This window comes from Scyliorhinus canicula, chromosome 9 (genome assembly GCF_902713615.1).
Source record: "Scyliorhinus canicula chromosome 9, sScyCan1.1, whole genome shotgun sequence".
NCBI lineage: Eukaryota > Metazoa > Chordata > Chondrichthyes > Carcharhiniformes > Scyliorhinidae > Scyliorhinus > Scyliorhinus canicula.
The window spans coordinates 182,172,981-182,196,066 of NC_052154.1; the positions used below are offsets into that span (position 1 = coordinate 182,172,981).

Consider the following 23,086-nt stretch of genomic DNA (forward strand, 5'->3'; position numbering starts at 1 on the left):
TGGCCAGCAGTTTCATTTTCGACACACCCGCGTGTCCGTTGTGGAGCTCCTTCAGGAGCGGGCCGTGCCCACGTTCCGGAACCAACACACATATTCCACACAGAATAACTCCATCCTCGACTTTGGATTTTGGAAGTATAGGCCTTCAGGACATCCGGCAACGGTTCTGGGCTCCATATTGAATGATGTGGTGGTGCGGGATAATTGCGGGTCCATCTGCGTCCAACCTCGGATGCGGGCATTGGCGGCCTAGTGGGAAGGGGGAGGCGGCTTAAGGCTTATGTGTGGGGGATCTTCGCCCTGAACAGTGTTCCAGCGTATACTCATATGCGGCCAGAGGCAGGGTTCAACACGGGATCCGAGCAGACGCTATTAGGGGAATCACCTGACCCTCCTTGAACAGGTCCAACAAGGGCTTAGGTTCTGTGAAGGCTGTAAATATATGCCATTAGACATATTGGTGACATTTCTTTATTCCAAAGACAAAGGCCAAACACACTTTTCGATCTGCGCATAGTTCCTCTCCGCATCTGCGAGTGTCCTGGATGCGAACGCAATGGGGCGCTCTGAATCATCGTCCATGCGGTGGGCGAGTACAGCCCCAACCCCGTAAGGAAGAGCATCGCACGTCATGAGAGGTTTGGATGGGTCAAAATAGAGGATGAAAGTTGCCGCTTTACTTCAGAGAATTCTGCACGCCGGCATCCGGGTCCTCACAGTCGGGGAGAGGCTGTGCAATTGCTCTCGGGGCCTCTGCGGTGGTGGCCTGCGTCTCTATAGTAATTGCCCCATCATCTGGGGCCCATTTCCTCGGGCCATGGCAACACAGCACGGCGGTCATTCTGGCAGCCCAGACACTTGGGTGTTCCTGAACGTTCTGCTCAGTGCTCTCACAGGAGATGGCTATCCCAATGGCCCGCTGCAGATCCAGGTGGGTTTCTGCCTGAAGTTTGAGTTGTGTTGCCATGTCGCTGAGTCCAGACAAAACAGTCTCTCAGGATTTTTTTTAGTACACCACCAAACTCACAGGTTCAAACCAGCTTCTGTATCCGAGCCATGAAGTCGCTTGTCGATTTGTCCTGGGCCTGGGTGGTGGTATGAAAATGGAACTAGCGAACAAATATTGGGGGGGTGGGGTGAAAGTGGTTCCCCACAAGGGCCACGACGGAGGCAAAAGTCCAAGTGTCCGGCACATCCGGATCAGTCAAACTCTTTATGATGCTGTAGCTCAGTCCACCACAAGCCGTGAGTAAGACAACCCTTTGCCGTTCGTCCCCAATGATCGCATTTGTCCGAATAAAACACTGCATGTTCTCAATGTACTGTCCCCAATCATCAATACTTGCGTTAAACGGCCCCGGCTTTCCAATGTGAGGTATCTCTGCCGGTGGGTTGGAGGCCTCCTGAGGCCTAAACAAAGTGGTCTGGGTATGCACCATTCCGTGTCGTCGGCAACACCACTTAACCCTCGTCGCCAGTATAGCATCCGTGCAAAATGAACACACATGGAACGGCCAGCTGGAGGCAATAATACTTTTTTATTCTGTGTACACAATAACTCTCCACTCCCCGACCGGTCTCCCTCCTCGACCTGCATACAGGTCCAAACCCCGTGACCACGGTGTGGGTTGTAACAGTAGTCCACATTGTCACACCATGATAAAAAGGTCATTGTTATCCCTGTTAACCATTTTACTATTTATATCATGCAGTCACAATTTCAGCCTGAATGTTAACAGAGTATGTAATATACATCTCTTCGGAATTTCAAACTTATCTCCTTGCCATAAAGTTAGCCCACCTTCCTTAAAACTCCGGTCACATATCTTGGTCTACAATGTTTCTTGGTCTGGTCTGTGTCTCCTGATCTCTTGTCTAGAATCAGCACTTGTTTTCTGACTTCCTCCTGTTCCCTGATTTCTCCCAAGTCTCCAAGTCATCTTTCCCCTTACCTGTACCCTTGCTTTACGCTGATGTAGATCATTTCTCCCACTGCATTTTATTCCAGTGTGTCTTGGTGTACTTGGCCCTTTCCAATGATACCCTGTCCTTCTCAGTTGGTCCTTTGATTATCTCGCTAGCCTGATACCTCTTCTGGTATGTATCAGCTCTGCACCCTCCTTTTCTCTATCACCTAATTCTGCATGCTCTCGTTCAGCTCTATCCGGGAATTTTCATCAATATCAGCTGAATCTAATTCAGCCGTAAAATGTAGAGATAATCCTATATTGACTCGTGTCTATTTCATTGTTGGATGAAAGTTCAACTCCAAAACAAGAATCCACGTCGAACAAGAAACACCAACTTACATCCCATATATTTCATCTCAAGTATAAAAAGCATTTTTCTCCTTCATTTTGTTATCCCCCAAGTTACCCTGGAACATCCAGCAATGCCTGGCTGACAGAGTCTGTCAATAATAGTCTATGGCTAACATGGGCATGTGAGACCAGCTCAGCTAAGTGTCCCAGATGCTGATTTCACCCACTGTTTCAATACAATTCTCCTCCTTTTCCAAATCCTTTTGCAATACAGATCAGAAAAAATAATGTCAGCCGTTATCTGCACGGCTGTCTCATTTACATTCAAGCATGGTTAGCTGAAATAAAATCAGAAAATGTTTGGGATACACAAAACATCTCTCATCTTCTTAAAATAGGCTGAGACTTAGAAGCTTTCCATATGATGACGAATGAGGCAGACAAAGCGTCTTCTCAGGTTGTCTTTTTCCGTAGCTAGTTTTTCCTGGAATTGGTCACAGAAATGACTCTGCATCAAGCTTGGCTGACCAGGAGACTCTCCCGTTCTTGCTGCCTGTCATAGGTGCATTGGAAGGATTTCGAGGTGGATAATCAACCTGTTTGATCAGATGCTCAACGCACCTTCTTTCACTATCAAGAGCTGGAGTGGAACTTGAACTTGGAGCTTTTACGTTAGGAGGGGGGGGGGGGGGGGGGGAGGGGGACGTTACCCACTGCGCCACAAGACCTCCTGGCCTTAAAAGAGAGGTTAATGTTTTGGGCCTCTGCAAGTATTTTCTGCTTTCATTCCCATTTACAAGGTTTTCTTACTGCCAAGCTCTTTCATTACATATGGCTTGTCTTTTTTCACTTGGCATGAGACAAAGGAAACCCACTTTCCACTTATCTCTCTAGTTCAAGCAGAAGGAATCTATTTCTCAAAGGTCTAATTGTGCTGCATCGCATAGAGGCTGCATTCAATTGAAGATTCCACTGAATACCATCTCCCTGGAGTTGTGTATAAAGCCTGACCAGATTCAACGCAGATTACCATAACGTCCAATAAATGTGGTAATCTGTACCTTGCAGCAAAGATGGCAGGAGACTGGGAATGAGTTTATTTAAGTTTGATGCAAACACATTGCTGGGAAGGCCTGGACAACTTTCAACGCAAGGCATTTCTTTTCAAATTTAAGAGTAAATGACTTCATGGTTTATATTCAAATGTTGAGCAAGATACAACCGCAAAGTCAAAACAAACACACAGCTGCAGCAGTCACATTAGAGATTCATAGAGTGATACAGCGCAGAAAGAGGACATTTATGTCACGACTAGCTCGTTGGAGGAATTAACCATTAGTCCCAATCCCATGCATTTTTCCCAGAGACCTGTATATTTTTTCCCTTTAAGTAGTTATCCAATTTTCTTTTGAATGTTAATATTGAAGCTGCTTTCAAGCACTGTATTTCAGATCTCAGTAACTTGTTTCCTCATGTTGCCTCCACCTCCACTTCGTTTGGAATGACCTCAAATCCGTGTCCTCTAATGACTGACCCTTCTGCCACAATCTATCCCAACCGTTCACGACGTTGAATGCCTCGATCAATCTTCGTAACCTTCTCTGTTCCAGGGAGGACAACCTCAGCTTCTCCACACTCTTTCCCCCCCCCCCCCCTCCCCCACCCCCAACCACCCACCTGAGATTCCTCATCCCTTAAGATCCACTGATGTACAGCATCGATACTACAGCCTCGAGTGAGGATGCCAGCAATCTGTGACCAAAGCAATTTTGGGGTCTCAGATAGTTCCCTCGAAGTGACGATTTTCCAGCCCGGTCCTCGCTGGGATCTTCCTGTGCTACCCAAAGTCAATGATTGGAAGTGGGTCCCGCTGCGGTTGAGATTGGAAAATCCCGGCCAGCAAGTACTACCTCGCTACCTGCTCGGCGCTTGATTCTGTCATAAATTCTTCTCAGATTCAACGGCTTCCATGAATGGATTCTGTACTGAAATAGGCTTGTCTGCCTTATATCGACTTACACAACAGTGCAACCTCAGTAGTAAAAAAATACAACCCTTTAGAATTGAACTAGATGCTGTGTCTTTTGCACATGCCTTTACATGCACTTTTCTGATCTTGTCGAAAGTGGACTGAGTTACCGCCAGTAAGGTGAAGCTCAATACAAATCATTAAGTTCTTTAATATACAGTAATTTAAGTAATGATCAGGCCACTAAGTACAACTGAGCCGTGGATTTTTATAGTTAACACTCGCAAAAAGAAATACAGCTTCCACTGGGCTGCAGAGATTATTTTCAGTGCATTTTTCTGAAAAGGTCAAAGGAGTGCAAAGGATTGAGCAGCAAAATCGTAAATTTGAGCTGCATTAAAAACATCGATGGGGAGGTAAGTCCCACCCACAGAAAAGATTAATCACCATCCAGGACAAGTTTCCATCCATTGTGGATGGAATTTATCTCCTCAGATGATTGTCACATGAGAGTTTCCAAACTCCCAAGAACACACTTGAAAACCTTTTCTAATAAATATGTTTTCCCTCAGCAGTTTGCATTCCAAAATCCAGACCCGGTTCCAAATGACACTTTTAAACAAATCTTCCGCTCCACTTTTAACAAAATATTCAGTCCATGATTTTCACCAAACCCTTTTAGGATTTATTTGTCTTGATTGTACTAAAGTGACATCAAATGTTTCATCTATCTCTGAAGTCTGCTGTCCCACTTTAAATCTGGCTACTGCAATTGCCTTTTTAACTCAGAACACTTTGTTTACTCTTCCTTGAATTCTTCTGAAACATACCTTGGTCTCTGTTCACTTACCTCCAGACTTCTTGCTTACTTATCTTTATTTCTCCTTAATTAGCTGGACTTTAGATTTCTAGCATCTGTTTTCTAAACCATTACTCCATAATAGGGCTTTTCTTCGAGCAAAGCTGAGAATTCTTCCCTCTCTCGCATTCTAAACAAAATGCTTCCAGCACACTGTGAGAGCTGACTTCTCTCTCACTACCTACCTCCAATTATTTTACTATGGATTTACTCAGTAAGAATGCAGATTGTTAAGAAAGTATGTATTAACAATAACAAATGGTCAATTCTAAATACTGGGCTCGATGCTGTTCGCCGGCAGTAGTAACGTCCCCAATTCAGCGGAGAGTCGGGAATCTGGGGAAAATCGGGATCGGCGCCCACAATGCTCCAGCCCTCTGCTGGCGGCGGGATCGGGTTTCACACCAGCAGGAGGATGCTAATGGATCCTAATGGCCCATAGGGTCTCCCAATTCATGGGGGTCCCTGGGATGGGGGGGGGGGGGGGGGGGTGGGGTAGTGGGTTGGGTGACTCCTGTACTTGGGGGAAGGGGGCACCCTGGAAATCCGGGGTAAGTGGACTGCTTTGCGATGTGGGGTGAGATGGGTGGATGATTTATGGGTTGATGGGCAGCCAGCCGCAAGACTTCACTATCGGGCGCCTGCTCAAAATGGCAGCCTAATAGCGGGATTCCCTCAGGTATTCCTTGCCTGCGAGCGCAATAACGTGCAGTTCAGCTCAGCAGGAGAACATAGGGCTGATTCCCTGCTGTCGGGATTCTCCGTTGCGCCGGCGGTCCGGGGATTTCCCGACGGCGTGGGGCAGACCACAATGGGAAACCCCATTGGCCGGCTGGCGAGTCGGAGAATCCCGGGGGCCGTCCTGCACCAGATGACAGAGAATCCTGCCCTCAGTCTCCCAAACAGAGAATCTCGCCCATCGATTTAAAAGAATGTTTATATTATACAGCATATCAGAACAAGATGTGAGCTGTTTCAACTCAGTATAACTCAGTCACTTTGACTCGGGACATAGCACATGTGCTTCCATTTGGACAGCCATGCCAATGATTTTGGTTGGGAATTTCTGGCAGCCCCGTAGCGTGTTTTCTGGCAGCAGATGCGACTCACCATTGGCTGGAAAGGAATAATTTGATTAGAGATAGGGTAGGTCATGCCTCACAAACCTTATCGAGTTCTTTGAGAAGGTGACCAAACAGGTGGATGAGGGTAAAGCAGTTGATGTGGTGTATATGGATTTCAGTAAAGCGTTTGATAAGGTTCCCCACGGTAGGCTATTGCAGAAAATACGGAGGCATGGGATTCAGGGTGATTTAGCAGTTTGAATCAGAAATTGGCTAGCTGGAAGAAGACAAAGGGTGGTGGTTGATGGGAAATGTTCAGACTGGAGTCCAGTCACTAGTGGTGTATCACAAGGATCTGTTTTGGGGCCACTGCTGTTTGTCATTTTTATAAATGACCTGGAGGAGGGCGTAGAAGGATGGGTGAGTAAATTTGCAGATGACACTAAAGTCGGTGGAGTTGTGGACAGTGCAGATTACAGAGGGATATAGATAAGCTGCAGAGCTGGGCTGAGAGGTGGCAAATGGAGTTTAATGCAGAAAAGTGAGAGGTGATTCATTTTGGAAGGAGTAACAGGAATACAGAGCACTGGGCTAATGGTAAGATTCTTGGTAGTGTGGATGAGCAGAGAGATCTCGGTGTCCATATATATAGATCCCTGAAAGTTGCCAACCAGGTTGAGAGGGCTGTTAAGAAAGCGTACGGTGTGTTAGCATTTATTGGTAGAGGGATTGAGTTTCAGAACCATGAGGCCATGTTGCAGTTGTACAAATCTCTGGTGCGGCCGCATTTGGAGTATTGCGTGCAGTTCTGGTCGCCGCATTATAGGAAGGATGTGGAAGCATTGGAAAGGGTGGAGAGGAGATTTACCAGGATGTTGCCTGGTATGGAGGAAAGGTCTTATGAGGAAAGGCTGAGGGACTTAAGGCTGTTTTCGTTAGAGAGAAGAAGGTTAAGAGGTGACTTAATTGAGGCATACAAGATGATCAGAGGATTATATAGGGTGGACAGTGAGAGTCTTTTTCCTCGGATGGAGATGTCTAGCACGAGGGGACATAGCTTTAAATTGAGGGGAGATAGATTTAGGACAGATGTCAGAGGTAGGTTCTTTACTTCGAGAGTAGTAAGGGCGTGGAATGCCCTGCCTGCAACAGTAGTGGACTCGCCAACACTAAGGGCATTCAAATGGTCATTGGATAGGCATATGGACGATAAGGGAATAGTGTAGATGGGCTTTAGAGGAGTTTCACAGGTCGGCGCAACATCGAGGGCCGAAGGGCCTGTACTGTGCTGTTATGCTCTATGTTCTATTGGCTGCTGTGGGGATCTTTCAGTGCAGCCGATGCCAATGGCATTTTGTACGGCTCACCCATCCCACTGTGGCAAGGTCGCCTTCGGCGGGTCAGAAGATCTTGCCGAAGTTAAGGGCCGAAAAATCACACCCTTTATTCTTCAGGGACAGCATTTAATATGCTGCTTTAGAATGAAACAGATTCTTACATGGCACTGCATGACCTTGCTGTTGTACTTTAAAGAAAAAGAATGCACTACCTATCCTTTCTGTTCATCCAACTAAGTTTCATATCATACCAAATATACTCAGAAAAAGTCGAAGAAAAATATTCCAAGAAAAAAAGACCATCACAGGGGACAATTATTTTAACGTTATTTCTTAAGTCTACTATTAAGGTAATGTAGTGAAAATATTTATCAGCAATTATTTGCTTGCTCTTTTCCTTTTTGGAGGCGTTATTGTCAAGAAAATTGCTGAGGTCCTTAACGGGGTTTTTCCCAACACAATTAAGGCCTCCGCTATTGAATGGACTTTATCTTTAAAGGAATCATTCTTTTCTATTTTACATGAACTTACATGTACTGTGGTGAGAAATCTGATACAACTTATTTTCGTTCTCACATATACACGCAATAGAGAACTCAATTTTGCTATTTACATCCAGGGCCAAGTTTGCAGGGGCATGATGATGTTACACAGTTTGATCTTTCATCAGTAAAATTCCCAGATTTGGCACTGACACAATACAGCAGGAGTGTCAGCTTTTACTGCTCTTCCACCTGCAACACTGGGGACTTGTTAAGTAGCGAAATCCCGCAGAGGTTTCCAGCTCTGCATTCTCAGACAGCATTTATACATGCAATCGACCGTTCTTTTGATGAAATTCCTTTATTGCAGTTTGGTAAAAGAAAAGTTATCTGCTTTGAGAAGTTGCTTGGCCAAGCAAGTCAGTGCAGTAACAAGAAGCAGCAGCAGATTTACATAACTCTTTACATGGTGAAGAGCTCACTTGTCAGTGAGACGCGCTGAGCAGCAGCCAGGTGTTTGCCCACTGGGAGGAATACAAACTCAACCAGGACGGTTTATGTGCAATGCTCAGTTTTCAGAAATTGCCATGACAAATTAAATTTTCAGTTGAAAACCTCTCCCAATATCAGGAGAAATCCTTATATGGCAGGAGTGTGAAAATTAGATTGCTGTGTTTAATGAAGCATGGCCAGAAATAAATGCCATCCTGAGGTGGATTGTTTCTAGAGGTTGCCCATTACATCTGCCGCGGGCAAGAAAGTAAAACCCTACTTGGTGGTACTCCTTGCGACCAGGGACACGAGTGGCACCTCAGTTATACTATCGGGCTGTCAAATTCCAGACTTTCAAAGTGACAGTGCTGTAAATGCCCACGTGTATTCCTTCTGCAGTTCAAAATGTTCCAGCTGATTTTGAATGGATGGATGAAGGTCTTCGTTGACAATTACCGTGAAAACTTCATAGAATAATTATTAAATAATCCCAGTACTATAAAATGACACATGTTCAAATTAAATTTCTTACCCAAAATTTCCTAATGTCTATTGCAAGCTTTGTGGTTTGGCATCATCATAAAAGGGATGAATGAAATATGACTGAGTTTCACACAACCAGGCTTTGTAAAGTTGTGCAATTGCAATGTCACATTCTTTTCCAAGTTAGAAAATGGAATTATTTTATTTTACTGAGGACACATATTGTTGGCAGAATGACACAGATAGTGACCCTGTAAGACTGAATGCTTACACTTTTAAATGTCACAGCCATCGAAAATTTTAAAATCACCCCGGTGGGTATTCAAAACCACACAAGCCAGGGGCGGAATGGGCCTGGTCAGGGGGCAGTGTGGCATCAGTTGGGGTATGCCCCGTGGCTGGGTGGAGTGATGGACTCAGTGCCTGCGGGTCCTAAAGGCCATCCTCCACTATTGTGTATACCCATAACAGGGGCAATTATAGCTGCTACCTGTCTGTGCCACCAAACACTTCCAGAGCAGAGCTCTCTCCTTGGTTATACTTTAACTCCCTCTGACCGGGAGAAGCCTCTGGCTGCAAAGCTGAAGGCTATTGCTAATAAGGAATTGGCATTGTTAGTTATGTGAGCACTTCACAGCTCTCAAATGCATTCTCGTGGATCCACGTCTCAGACAAGTTTCGTTGCACTCCATTCCAATGAAACTGTTAGGCTTGGGCATGTTGACTGAACCCTGGGGCCATTAACAGCACAGAGGCAGCAGCCAACAAATCAAACACCCAAGAGCTGGACAGTGGCGCAGTGGTTAGCACTGGGACTGCGGCACTGAGGACCCGGGTTTGAATCCCAGCCCTGGGTCACTGTCCGTGTGGAGTTTGCAGGTTAGGTGGATTGGCCATGGTAAATTGCCCCTTAATTGGAAAAAAATATGATGTGGAGTTGCCGGCGCTGGGCTGGGGTGAGCACAGTAAGAAGTCTTCCAACACCAGGTTAAAGTCCAACATGTTTGTTTCAAACACTAGCTTTCGGAGCACTGCTCCTTCCTCAGGTGAATAAGGAACGAGCAGTGCTCCTGAGGAGTGCTCTGAAAGCTAGTGTTTGACACAAACAGTCCAAAGATGTGCACATTGGGTGGATTGGCCATGATAAATTGCCCTTAGTGTCCAAAATTCTATGATTAACCTAGGATAAAAGTTCGGCACAACATCGTGGGCCGAAGGGCCTGTTCTGTACTGTATTTCTCTATCTCTAAACCTGTTGGACTTTAACCTGGTGTTGTAAGACTTCTTACTGTGGAAAAAAATATAAAATTGGATACTCTAAATTTATTTTAAAAACACCCAAGAGTTGGGCTTCTGCACTGGGGATTTCCCCACAACCAGAGGGTGTGTGTGTGGATTAGGGAAGGGTATTTGAGCACGTTCCCCCCGAGTGTTTCCGGCACGGGTCAGGGGCGGGATTCTCGGCCACATTTCCGCCCCGACCGGCCGGCGGTATTCTCCATTACGTCAGCCGGTCAGTGGAGTTTCCCATTGTGGGGCAGCCCCACGCTATCGGGAAACCCCCGGGAGCCGGTATAACGGAGAACCCCAGCCGTGCCGAGGGACTCCTGATGTGGCCGGGGGTGAGTATGCAAGTAGGGGTTCTCCAGCACAACTGGGGGAAGCTGGCGGGATTTGAGGGTCCCCGAGTGCAGGCCCTAACTAATCTCTCTCCTGCAATTCTGCCCAGCGACCATGCTGGATCGCCGAGCCCGCAGCAGCAGCCCTCGCAAAGCAGCAGTTCTGGCAATACTGGATAGCAGCCCTCGCAATGCTGGATGGCCACGCCCGCAGCAGCAGCTCTGGCAATGCTGGATGGCTGAGCCTGCAGCAGCAGCCCTCGCAATGCAGCAGCTCTGGCAATGCTGGATGGCCAAGCCCGCAGCAGCAGCCCTCACAATGCTGGATGGCCGAGCCCGCAGCAGCAGCCCTCGCAACGCAGCAGCTCTGGCAATGCTGGATGGCCGAGCCCGCAGCAGCAGCCCTCACAATGCTGGATGGCCAAGCCCGCAGCAGCAGCCCTCACAATGCTGGATGGCCGAGCCCGCAGCAGCAGCCCTCGCAACGCAGCAGCTCTGGCAATGCTGGATGGCCGAGCCCGCAGCAGCAGCCCTCACAATGCTGGATGGCCAAGCCCGCAGCAGCAGCCCTCACAATGCTGGATGGCCAAGCCCGCAGCAGCAGCCCTCACAATGCTGGATGGCCAAGCCCACAGCAGCAACCCTCGCAAAGCAGCAGCCCTCACAATGCTGGATGGCCGAGCCCGCAGCAGCAACCCTCGCAAAGCAGCAGCCCTCACAATGCTGGATGGCCAAGCCCGCAGCAGCAGCCCTCGCAATGCTGGATGGCCGAGCCCGCAGCAGCAGCTCTGGCAATGCTGGATGGCCGAGCCCGCAGCAGCAGCCCTCGCAATGCTGGATGGCCAAGCCCGCAGCAGCAGCCCTCACAATGCAGCAGCTCTGGCAATGCTGGATGGCCACGCCTGCAGCAGCAGCCCTCACAATGCTGGATGGCCGAGCCCGCAGCAGCAGCCCTCGTAATGCTGGATGGCCGAGCCCGCAGCAGCAGCCCTCACAATGCTGGATGGCCGAGCCCGCAGCAGCAGCCCTCGCAATGCTGGATGGCCAAGCCCGCAGCAGCAACCCTCGCAATGCTAGTGGCAGGCCAGACGGCGAGATGTCGAAGAAGGCGGCAGCAGCGTTGATGCAGGCTCGAGGCTGCATCCTATGTCTAGGGATCTGGCTGCCCATAAGACAAGGGAGGGACCCAGAGGGGGACGCCAGCGACGGTGCAAGGTGTACAGATGTTGTTGGTCGTTCGAGATGTTGGACAGCATGTGCCGCGGGAGGCTCCATCTCAACAAGGAGATGGTGTGGCGCCTGTGCCATGTCCTCACAGACCTGGCACCCTGTGGTGTAGGAGGACACGCTATCCCCCGTGGCCTTGAAGGTCAACATAGCCCTGAACCTTTATGCAACAGAATCATTCCAGGGCTCAAGCGGGGACTTGTGTGGCATTTCAAAAGCTACAGCCCACAGGTGCATCCGTGAAGTTGACATGGTAGCACAGTGATTAACACCGCTGTCTCACAGCACCAGGGTCCCAGGTTCAATTCTGGCCTTGGGTGATTCTCTGTATGGAGCTTGCACGTTCTCCCCGTGTCTGCGTGGGTTTCCTCCGGGTGCTCTGGTTTCCTCCCACAGTCCAAAGATGTATTAGTTAGGTGGATCGGCCATGATAAATTGCACCTTAGCATCCAGGAATGTGTAGGTTAGGTTATGGGAAAAGGGCGGGGTGGAAGGATGAGTGGGCATGGGTAGCGTGCTCTTTTAAAGGGTCGGTGCAGACTCGATGGGCAGAATGGCCTCCTTATGCACTATAGGAATTCTACCAAATCTATGAAGTCACGGATGTCCTGTATGCCCGGGCAGCTGACTATATAAACTTTGAGCTGGACCAAGTCCATCAAGATGCCTGAGGTGCAGAAATCTCCGCCGTAGCCGGGATGCCCCAGGTCCTGGGGGTAATTGATGGCACAATTGTCACTTTGCACACACTGGGGCATCATGGCGGACCCTTCATTAACTGGAAGGGGTTCCACTCCCAGAATGTTCAACTCGTGTGCGACCACCAGCTCTGGAGCATACACGTGTGTGCACATTTCCCAGGGAGTGTGCACATGAGCTATATTCTGAGACACTCGGAGATCCTTGACATCTGCGAGGACCATTCGAGGATGACGGGTTGGCTTTTGGGGGATAAGGGGTACCCGCTGAAGTCCTGGCTAAGACCCGATATAGTGAGGTCCTTTTTGCCACCTGTGCTGTCATTGAGTGGTACATTGGACTGCTCAAAACACTGTTCCGATGCCTGGACCACATCAACGATGCACTGCTGTACATCCACCAGTGGGTCTCCACTGTGCCCTCCTGGCACAGCAAAGGGGTGACACGCTGGAGGAGGAGGGGCATGTAGCCTCGTCTGAGGAAGAGGAGGAGCTGGACCATGAGAGGCTGGAAGACAAGCCCAGGGAGGACCCAGGGAGCCGCTGAAGGAAGGAGAACAGGTGGTGGTGAGGGTCCCGACTGCCCGAAGGGTCAGGGAGGTCCTCATCCTCGCCAGCTTCTCAAAGGACAAGTCTCTGTCCGTCAGCTCACTCCCTGTCCCCCTATTCCTCCTTCCACCTCAATCTCTCTGTTCCCCCCAGTACCTCCTTCCTCCCAGAATCCCTCATTCCGCACCATTCCCCAACCTCGGCAATGGGATTTCACATTGTAACCATCTGATGGCACCAGGTAACCTGCGGGCTGGGGTGCTCTGCCGGCGGGAAAAGTGAATCGCAACAAACGGAGAATTCCAGCCAGTTTGATCCCCCTCTACTCCTTGAGAGTTCAGAACTGACACATCACACAAACTGCACAAGGCTAATAGTATTCAGTTGAAGACTCTTTTTACAGTGCAGAAGGAGGCTATTCAGCCCATCGAGTCTACACCGGCTCTTGGAAAGAGCACCCTACCCACGGTCAACACCGCCATCCTATCCCCATAACCCAGTAACCCCACCCAACACTAAGGGCAATTTTGGACACTAAGGGCAATTTATCATGGCCAATCCACCTAACCTGCGCATCTTTGGACTGTGGGAGGAAACCGGAGCACCCGGAGGAAACGCATGCACACACGGGGAGGATGTGCAGACTCCGCACAGACAGTGACCCAAGCCGGAATCGAACCTGGGACCCTGGAGCTGTGAAGCAGTTGTGCTATCCAGAATGTTACCGTGCTGCCCCTATTTGTACTCATATGTTACACAGATTTGAAACTCAATACCTGTCACACAGACTCTTTAACTCAATGAATGTCACATAGACTCTTGAACCCAGTATACTAACAAACGTTTCTCAACTCAGGAATCAAACTCGAGTATCACCCTCGCAGAACAGCTGGCCAGGCTCTTCTCCAGTGGTACATTACTGGGCTCCGAGCCACAGACTCAGGATCATCTTCTGTGATGGTTGTTCTCAGGGTTTGCCTTCCTGAACCTTCAATCACCCGTACCCTCACATCAATTTCTTCAGCCATCTTGAATGTCCGTAACGTATTTGTCAGACCCTCATGTGGCTGAGGCCAATCTTCCCAATGTCTGGTAAACAACACATCTGTTCCATGTTCCCTATACAGTTTCCACCTTAACAGCCCTTTGAAACCACAAAAGTTGATGACCTTCTTGCTCGGGGTCTATAAATGTCTGCGGTTGTCCAGTTCTAATGTCTCTTCCTCATTTTCACTACAAAGTTGCTATCTTTTGCTTAAGATCTTTCTTGTGGTTCGCCACGGCACATCTTACGTCTGAACACCTGTAGTTTCCATCATTGTTCATTTTTTATTGTAGTACTTGACCAAATTTCCCAGCATGCATTCTGATTCGGCTACAAGTACTTGTACCTTTTACAGCCTTTGGGGCTCAACACTGATTCAACTGACTCTGTCTCCATCTTATTCTGTGGGGTTTTTTTTTTGCTGATTCAGTCTTGTTTCGTTTCTTTCTTTATCCCTTCATGTTGCATTCAGCTGCTGTGTAGCTATTCACTCCTCATCTGGTCACATCTTATGTTTCTTTACCGCTCTCTTTGATTTTTGGACCATGAAATCTGTTGTCATTTAATCTCTCCTGCCCTCTACCCGGTCACAGACGCTCCCAGCTGCCTCCCTTCCCCTTCCAATGGCTCAAAACTTACTGCATTCCAATCTTTCTTCAGCCCTGATGAAAAGTCATCAGAATTCTGCTCTTCACCACAGATGCTGCCTGACCCTGAGTTTTTCCAGAACTTTATGTTTTTATTTCCGATTTCCAGCACAGGCAGTACTTTGACTTTGTCTTAGAAAAGCTGGCTGCACATAAAGTCGGTAAGTGACCAGGACCGAATGAGCTGCAATCTGGGGACACCGAAGACAGTGAAGTGGCACTGGCCACAATCTTCCAATTCCCCTTTGGAGCAGGGGTGGTGGCAGGGGACTGGAGAATTGTAAATGTTACGCTTTTGTTGTAACAAGAATGTAACAACAAACCCAGCAGTTACAGGCTGGTCAGTTCACCCTTGGTTGTGGGAAAGCATTTCAACACTATAATTCAGGATAAAACAACAGTCAATTGGATAATTGCAGATATTTTAAGGAAATCCAGCACCAATTTGTTTGGGGTAAATTGTGTTTCACTAACTTGCTTGAGTTTTTTGATCAGGTTACAGCGGATTGGTGAGAGTAATGTGGTCAATGTGGTGTACATGGACTTCCAAAAGGCATTTGGTCAAGTGCCACACAACAGACTTGTGAGAAAGTTTAATGCACATGGAATCAAAGGGATAGTAGCAACATGAATTGGCTGAATGGCAGGAAACATAGATAAATGGTAAACATTTTTTTTGTACTGGAGGATGATGAATGAAATGAAATGAAAATGAAAGTCGCTTATTGTCACGAGTAGGCTTCAATGAATTTACTGTGAAAAGCCCCTAGTCGCCACATTCCGACGCCTGTTCGGGGAGGCTGGTACGGGAATTGAACTGTGCTGCTGGCCTGCCTTGGTCTGCTTTAAAAGCCAGCGAATTAGCCCAGTGTGCTAAACCAGCCCCTCTGTATTGAGGACCTCCAGGATTCACCAGGATCACTGCTTTTCTAGATCTGTTTTGACAAATGAGACTTGAGATGATTAATGCGCAGGGCACAGCTTCAAAATTTACAGATGGTGGAATGGGTAGACATGTGGTAGTGAAATTCATTGCAGGAAAGTGTGAAGTGATTCACTGTGTGGGATGAATGCGGAGAAGCAAAATAACATAAAAGATGCAAATGTAAAGGTGGTATAGGAGCAGAGGGATGTGGGGGTGTATGTTGTACAAATCGTTGAAAGTAGAAGGGCAGACAGATAGCATGCTTTACAAAATGCAGAATGTATATTAGGTTCACACAGGCACAAGATTGCTTTTCAAAAGGACAATGTTCATGTCAGTTTAATTTTAATTTTTAGGCGCAGAATATATGATTTTTATGAGCCATTTCTTAAGCATTGCCTTAAATATCATATAAATTGAGCTATTTCAACCCCAAATAGAACTTAAAAGCCAATGACAAAGCTAATAGATCTGTTGAACGCCTTGAGATATAGGTTTAAAATAATCAAGTGATTCTGCTCCTGCAGTTGAATAGCGGTAACAACATTAGACAAAAAGGAGAAAAATATGAAAAAATAAATCCTAGTTTGCCCAGACTACCTGTGCTCAGTAACATTTAAACATAGAATAGAACACAGAATAAAGTGGTAAAAATTGTTCTTGGGGAAATGCACAACAGTAATATGGGGATTGTTTAAGGAGCACTTGCTGCGAGTGCTGAATTGTTTCGTCCCACTGAGACGAGGAAGGAATGGTAGGGTGAAGGAGCATTGGATGACAAGAGAAGTGGAGCTTCTGGTCAAGGGGAAGAAGGAAGCTTACGTAAGGTTGAGGAAGCAAGGATCTGACTCAGCTCTAGAGGGTTACAAGGTAGCCAGGAAGGCCAAAAATGGACTGAGGAGAGCGAGAATGGGGCATGAAAAATCCTTGGTGGGGAAGATTAGGGAAAACCCCAAGGCGTTCTATACTTATGTGAGAAATAAGAGAATGATCAGAGTGAGAGTAGGGCCGATCAGGGATAGTGGAGGGAACTTGTGCCTAGAGTCTGAGGAGATGGGGGAGGCCCTAAATGAATACTTTGCTTCAGTTTTCACGAGAGAGAGGGACCTTGTTGCTCATGAGAACAGTGTGAACCAGGTTAATAGACTCAAACAGGTTGCTATTAATAAGGAGGATGTGCTGGAAATTTCAAAAAGCATCAGGATGGATAAGTTCCCTGGGCCTGATGGGATACACCCAAGGTTACTACGGGAAGCGAGGGAGAGATTGCTGTGCCATTGGCGATGATCTTTGCTTCCTCACTCTCCACTGGAGTAGTACCGGATGATTGGAGGGAGGCGAATGTTGTTCCCCTGTTCAAGAAAGAGAACATGGAAATCCCTGGGAATTACAGACCCATCAGTCTTACTGTGGTGAGCAAAATATTGGAAAGGATTCTGAGAGATTGAATTTATGATTATTTAGAAAAGCATAGTTTGATTAAAGATAGTCAGCATGGCTTTGTGAGGGGCGGGTCATGCCTCACAAGCCTCATTGAATTCTTTGAGGATGTGACGAGACACATTGATAAAGGTCGGGCAGTGGATGTATATGGATTTCAGAAAGGCATCTGATAAGGTTCCCCATGGTAGGCTCATTCAGAAAGTTAGGGGGCATGGGATACAGGGAAATTTGGCTGTCTGGATACAGAGTTGGCTGGCCGAAAGAAGACAGCGAGTGGCAGTGGATGGAAAGTATTCCGCCTGGAGGTCGGTGAACAGTGGTGTCCTGCAAGGATCTGTTCTGGGACCTCTGCTCTTTGTGGTTTTTATAAATGACTTGGATGAGGAAGTGGAAGGGTGGGTTAGTAAGTTTGCCGATGACACAAAGGTTGGGGGAGTTGTAGATAGTGTTGAGGGTTGTTGCAGGTTACAGCAGGACATTGATAGGAAGCAGAGCTGGGCTGAGAAGTGGCAGATGGAGTTCAACCTTGATAAATGTGAAGGGATTCATTTTGGAAGGTTGAATTTGAATGCTGAATACAGGGTTAAAGGCAGGATTCTTGGAAGCATGGAGGAACAGAGGGATCTTGGGGTCCGTGTACATAGATCCTTCAAAGTTGCCACCCAGGTTGATAGGATTGTTCAGAAGGCGTATGGTGTGTTGGCTTTCATTAACAGGGGGATTGAGTTTAAGAGCCACGAGGTTTTGCTGCAGCTTTATAAAACTCTAGTTAGACCACACTTGGAATATTGTGTCCAGTTCTGGTCGCCTCATTATAGGAAGGATGTGGATGCTTTGGAGAGGGTACAGAGGAGATTTACCAGGATGCTGCCTGGACTGGAGGGCATGTCTTATGAAGAAAGGTTGAGGGCTTTTCTCCCTGGAGCGAAGAAGGCAGGGAGGTGGCTTGATGGAGATGTACAAGGTGATGAGATGCATGGATAGAGTGGATGGCCAGAGACTTTTCCTCAAGGTGGAAATGGCTGTCACAAAGGGACATAATTTTAAGGTGATTGGAGGAATGTATAGGGGAGATGTCAGAGGTAGGTTCTTTATGCAGAGAGTGGTGGGTGTGTGGAATGCACTGCCAGCAGAGGTGGTGGAGTCAGTCATTAGGGACATTTAAGCGACTCTTAGACACATGGACAGCAGTAAATTGAAGAGGTGTAGGTTAGGTTGATCTTAGATTAGGAAAAATAGTCGGCAAAACATCGTGGGCTGAAGGGCCTGTACTGTGCTGTACTGTTCTATGTTCTATGTTGAATGGATTTGTAAAGCACGCACTCTCTCTTGCCAAACTGCATGAAGGTGGGGCAGCAAGTTACCAACATACCGCGTGGACTAATTACCAGCAGAGACTGAATAAATACGAAATAAAATTTGTAAGTACAAGCTCAAATGAACTATTTTCATTTTTACATATGACACGGAAATGTCACCAGCCTTCTGAAAGGATCACTGAGAACATCTTACCTCCATTCTTGCCTATTTGACGAAAGCACCGCCAGAACATTCGTATAAATGAAGCTCTGTTGTAAGGGGTGGCTTTGATGAAGGTGAATTCACGAAACAAAATGTGACTTCCATGTTGGACGCTGTTAAAACTAAACAGAAAAATAAGCATCAATTATGTTTCATACAAACAAACAACTAAGCAATTCAATTCATTGCTGAGGTGTTGGGCGCGGTTTAATGGCCTAGTCGCTCCCGACTTGGTAACGCGACGAGGCTATTGAATCTCACGAGAGGTCTCTCGCGAGATTCGCAGTGCTCGAAATGCCTCGGAAGATTAAACGAGATCTCGTGAAATGTTGCGATCTCACTGGGCCAGATCCAGATTAAGATATTTCCATGAGCCATGATCCTCATTTAAATATGCCGAAGTCGGATTCTCCCATTGCCCGAGAACTAACGGACAGGCCTGGGAGATCTCACAATGGTGCCATTTAGCACTGGTTTCCCCAAGCATGGACCAGCTTCAATGGCACCTGGGGTGGCATCCCAGACCATTAGAGACCCACGTGTGGTCGGGTTCTGGACAAGGTGGTACCCTGGCACTCCCGCTGGCACCTGGGCATCTTGGCACTGCCACACAGGCACCATGGCAAAACAAAGGACAGGGGAATTAAGGGAATAAGCAGGAAGGACTCTTACAAGACAGAGTACCATCATGGATAAGATTGGCCCACCGAGCTCCTCCTGTGTTGTTTAAGGAAAAACATAACTGGAGTAAAACAGTTAGTGCAAAATAAATTCAGACACGATTAATTATAAAAATAAATTCTCCTGTTACACTTCCTTCACCGAGTTGGTGACTGAAACTGGGAAACTGGTTCCACAGATACTAACAGCCATACGAAACCTCACTGAAAGGAGAAGCCACCAAAGTTGAACTCAACCTGATCCCCTTCGAAACTCCACAGATCGACATGGCTCTGCAGAAACGTATTGTGTCACCGTGCCCACCCAGTATGGCTCTGCAGAAACGTATTGCGTCACCGTGCCCACCCAGTATGGCTCTGCAGAAACGTATTGCGTCACCGTGCCCACCCAGTATGGCTCTGCAGAAACGTATTGCGTCACCGTGCCCACCCAGTATGGCTCTGCAGAAACGTATTGCGTCACCGTGCCCACCCAGTATGGCTCTGCAGAAACGTATTGCGTCACCGTGCCCACCCAGTATGGCTCTGCAGAAACGTATTGCGTCACCGTGCCCACCCAGTATGGCTCTGCAGAAACGTATTGCCATGATGTCACCGTGCCCACCCGGTGCACATGTGGGAAATTGTCACCTGACTCAGCACCAAAACATCCAGTGCATTTGCCCACAGAAAGATCAGGGAAGCTGGGTGGCAAAAAACAATCGACTCAAACTTTGCGTGTTCTTGCATTTAAAAAAAGAATCTGTTTATTGACTTATTTTCTTCCTCTAATGACAAATATGATAAAACAATAAATGATTTGTGATCTGAGAGATTCAGTATCTTTATTATCCTAAATTATACTGTATTGGGCTTCATGTGTTTTCACGAGGTCAGCTTTTCATGAATGGGGCTGTGCCAACAATTCAAAATATTAATCGGCACAAGAATATTTCCTTCAGAAGTCGAGACTCGCATTTAAAATAAGTAAGATAAAAAGTGAAAAATCTCTGTTTACAACTTGCAACTGTTCTCAAGGGCCAACGTTGGGTGCAATTCACCCGAAAAACATCTATGCCTGGTTTTGGATGCATTTGGATGGGTGTTTGCTGCCAAGAAACATTTTATATTCAACGGCACTTTGCCAGCTTCTTTTGGCCTCGGGGAGATTATTTTCGCTGAGGCAGCATTTAGTGATTTCCTGCTGGCCCCCCCATTACGACCCACTCCCCCTCCAATATTGGGGAGGCCCCCGGGAGCCCCCGCCATTCTCCCTCTACCTGGTAAGACTCTCCAGGTCCGATCCCTGGCACAAGGGCAACCTGGCAGTGCCTCTGCTAGTCTGACAGTGCCTCCCGGGCACCCTGGAGTGCCCCTGCTAGCCTGGCAGTGCCACCCAGGCACCCTGCCCTGTCCCCAACAACCCGGGTGTCTTGAATTGGCTGGGCGACCTCCCCTAGGTGCTGTTACACCTGGTCCACGTTAGTGTGAACCAAAACTAAACGGCACTCTGGTGAGGTCTTGCACACGAGATCGAAGAGTCCTGGGCGGCAAGTGAATCTGGCGAACGTATAATTAAAGTAGGCGTAAGGGGCAGCACGGTGGCCTAGTGGTTAGCACAACCGCCTCACGGCGCTGAGGTCCCAGGTTCGATCCCGGCTCTGGGTCACTGTCCGTGTGGATTTTGCACATTCTCCCCGTGTCTGTTTGGGTTTCGCCCCCACAACCCAAAAATGTGCAGAGTAGGTGGATTGGCCACGCTAAATTGCCCCTTAATTAGAAAAAATAATTGGCTAATCTAAATTTATTTTTAAAAAAATTAAAGTAGGCGTATAGCTTATTTAAATATGTTGATCTGAGTTACGCCCAGTGAAAGTGAGTTCCAGATCGCAACATCTCGCGAGATTCCGTTAAATCGTGCGAGACATTTTGAGCATCACAAATCTGGCAAGAGCCCAGCCTCATTCTGACACCAAGTTGGCAGGATGAAGATGCTGAATCGCCCCCTTTATGTTTGGGATTTGTATACTTTTAAATTATTCCTGTATAAACAGGTTCCAAACTGAGATCAGATGGTGGTAGGAAGAGAAGCAGCAGCAAAGTATATTTCGCAAAAAAAGGACTAGTATCACAGTTCAATGGGTCAGTGATTATTTTGTGAGTATTACCTGTTTCACTAATTTAGGGAAGTGAGTAAAGGTAAAAAATTTAGCTAGTTGTTTTTACATTTGTTAAGTTTTAAGTCGGCTTACGTCAAAGTTAAGTTTCATTTCTATCAAATTCAGATAGTAGTCCAATGAATGGAGGCATGGAAGGGCACCTCAGTCGCATTGCATGCACATCTTGTTCTATGTGGGAACTCCAGGACCTTGAACAACAACATGTGAAGAGCTCGAGCTCTGGGATCAGAACATGAGCAGCCGATGGCTTCACTACAGTGCCTCAGTCAGGCTGAGAGCCGCGTGGGTAGTACAGTTCTGGAGGTAGACATCCACATTTTGAGGGTGTTCAGGTAGAAAGGGAATGAGTGGCCACTAGAGTTTGCACTGAGTGCTGAGCTTGTGGCATTTGAGTGCTACAGTGAGAGTTTGGTGACTGAGGGAGTTAGGTGAGGAGGGAGTAAGGTACTCCTTTCATTTAATTTCCTATATTTATCAAAGAGCGTGAAGGGAACCAGGAGTTTAGAGTACAGCTGACTGGGAGCAGAGTCGGAGGGCGGAGGTCCAGTTGGTCCACAGGGCAGCTAATTCTGTAAAGTAAGAGGGGATGAAGGCTAGGGCAGTTGCATGCTCCTCCTGTAGGATGTGGGTGGTGAGGGATACCACTGGTGTCCCCGCTGACTATACCTGCGGGAAGTGCACCCAACTCCAGCTCCTCAGAGACCGTGTTAAGGTACTGGAGCTGGAGCTGGATGAACTTCGGATCATCCGGCAGGCAGAGGGGGTCATAGAGAAGAGTTACAGGGAGGTAGCCACACCAAAGGTACTGGACAAGAGTAGCTGGGTTACAGTCAGGGGAAAGAAAACTAACAGGCAGACAGTGCAGGGATCCCTCGTGGCCATTCCCCTTCAAAACAAGTATACCGTTTTGGATGCTGTTGGGGGGGATGACCTACCGGGGGAAGGCCCCAGCGGCCAGGTCTCTGGCACTGAGTCTGGCTCTGGGGCTCAGAAGGGAAGGGGGGAGCATAGAAAAGCAATAGTAATAGGAGATTCAATGGTTAGGGGAATAGATAGGAGATTCTGTGGTCGCGAGCGAGACTCCCGAAAGGTATGTTGCCTCCCGGGTGCCAGGGCCAGGGATGTCTCTGATCGTGTCTTCAGGATCCTGAAGGGGGAGGGTGAGCAGCCAGAAGTCGTGGTGCACATTGGGACCAACGATGTAGGTAGGAAAAAGGGTGTGGAGGTAATAAACAAGTTTAGGGAGTTAGGCTGGAAGTTAAGGGCCAGGACAGACAGAGTTGTCATCTCTGGTTTGTTGCCGGTGCCACGTGATAGCGAGGCTAGGAATAGGGAGAGAGTGCAGTTGAACACGTGGCTGCAGGAATGGTGTAGGAGGGAGGGCTTCAGGTATTTGGATAATTGGAGCGCATTCTGGGGAAGGTGGGACCTGTACAAGCAGGACGGGTTGCATCTGAACCAGAGGGGCACCAATATCCTGGGGGGGAGGTTTTCTAGTACTCTTCGGGAGGGTTTAAACTAATTTGGCAGGGGAATGGGAACCGGATCTGTAGTCCAGCAACTAAGGTAGACGATAGTCAGGATGCCAAAGCACGTAGTGATGCAGTGGGGAAGGTAACAATGACA

General features: G+C 47.7%; 1 protein-coding gene across 1 annotated transcript in view; it reads right to left on the minus strand.

Annotated features, from left to right (window-relative positions):
* The window catches only part of c9h11orf49 (chromosome 9 C11orf49 homolog), a 348,746-nt gene that overhangs the window by 127,188 nt on the left and 198,472 nt on the right, over positions 1 to 23,086 (minus strand). The window contains exon 3 of the mRNA XM_038808282.1: positions 18,613 to 18,743. Coding sequence (XP_038664210.1) covers positions 18,613 to 18,743 — 131 coding nt within the window. The remainder of the gene's footprint in view (positions 1 to 18,612; positions 18,744 to 23,086) is intronic.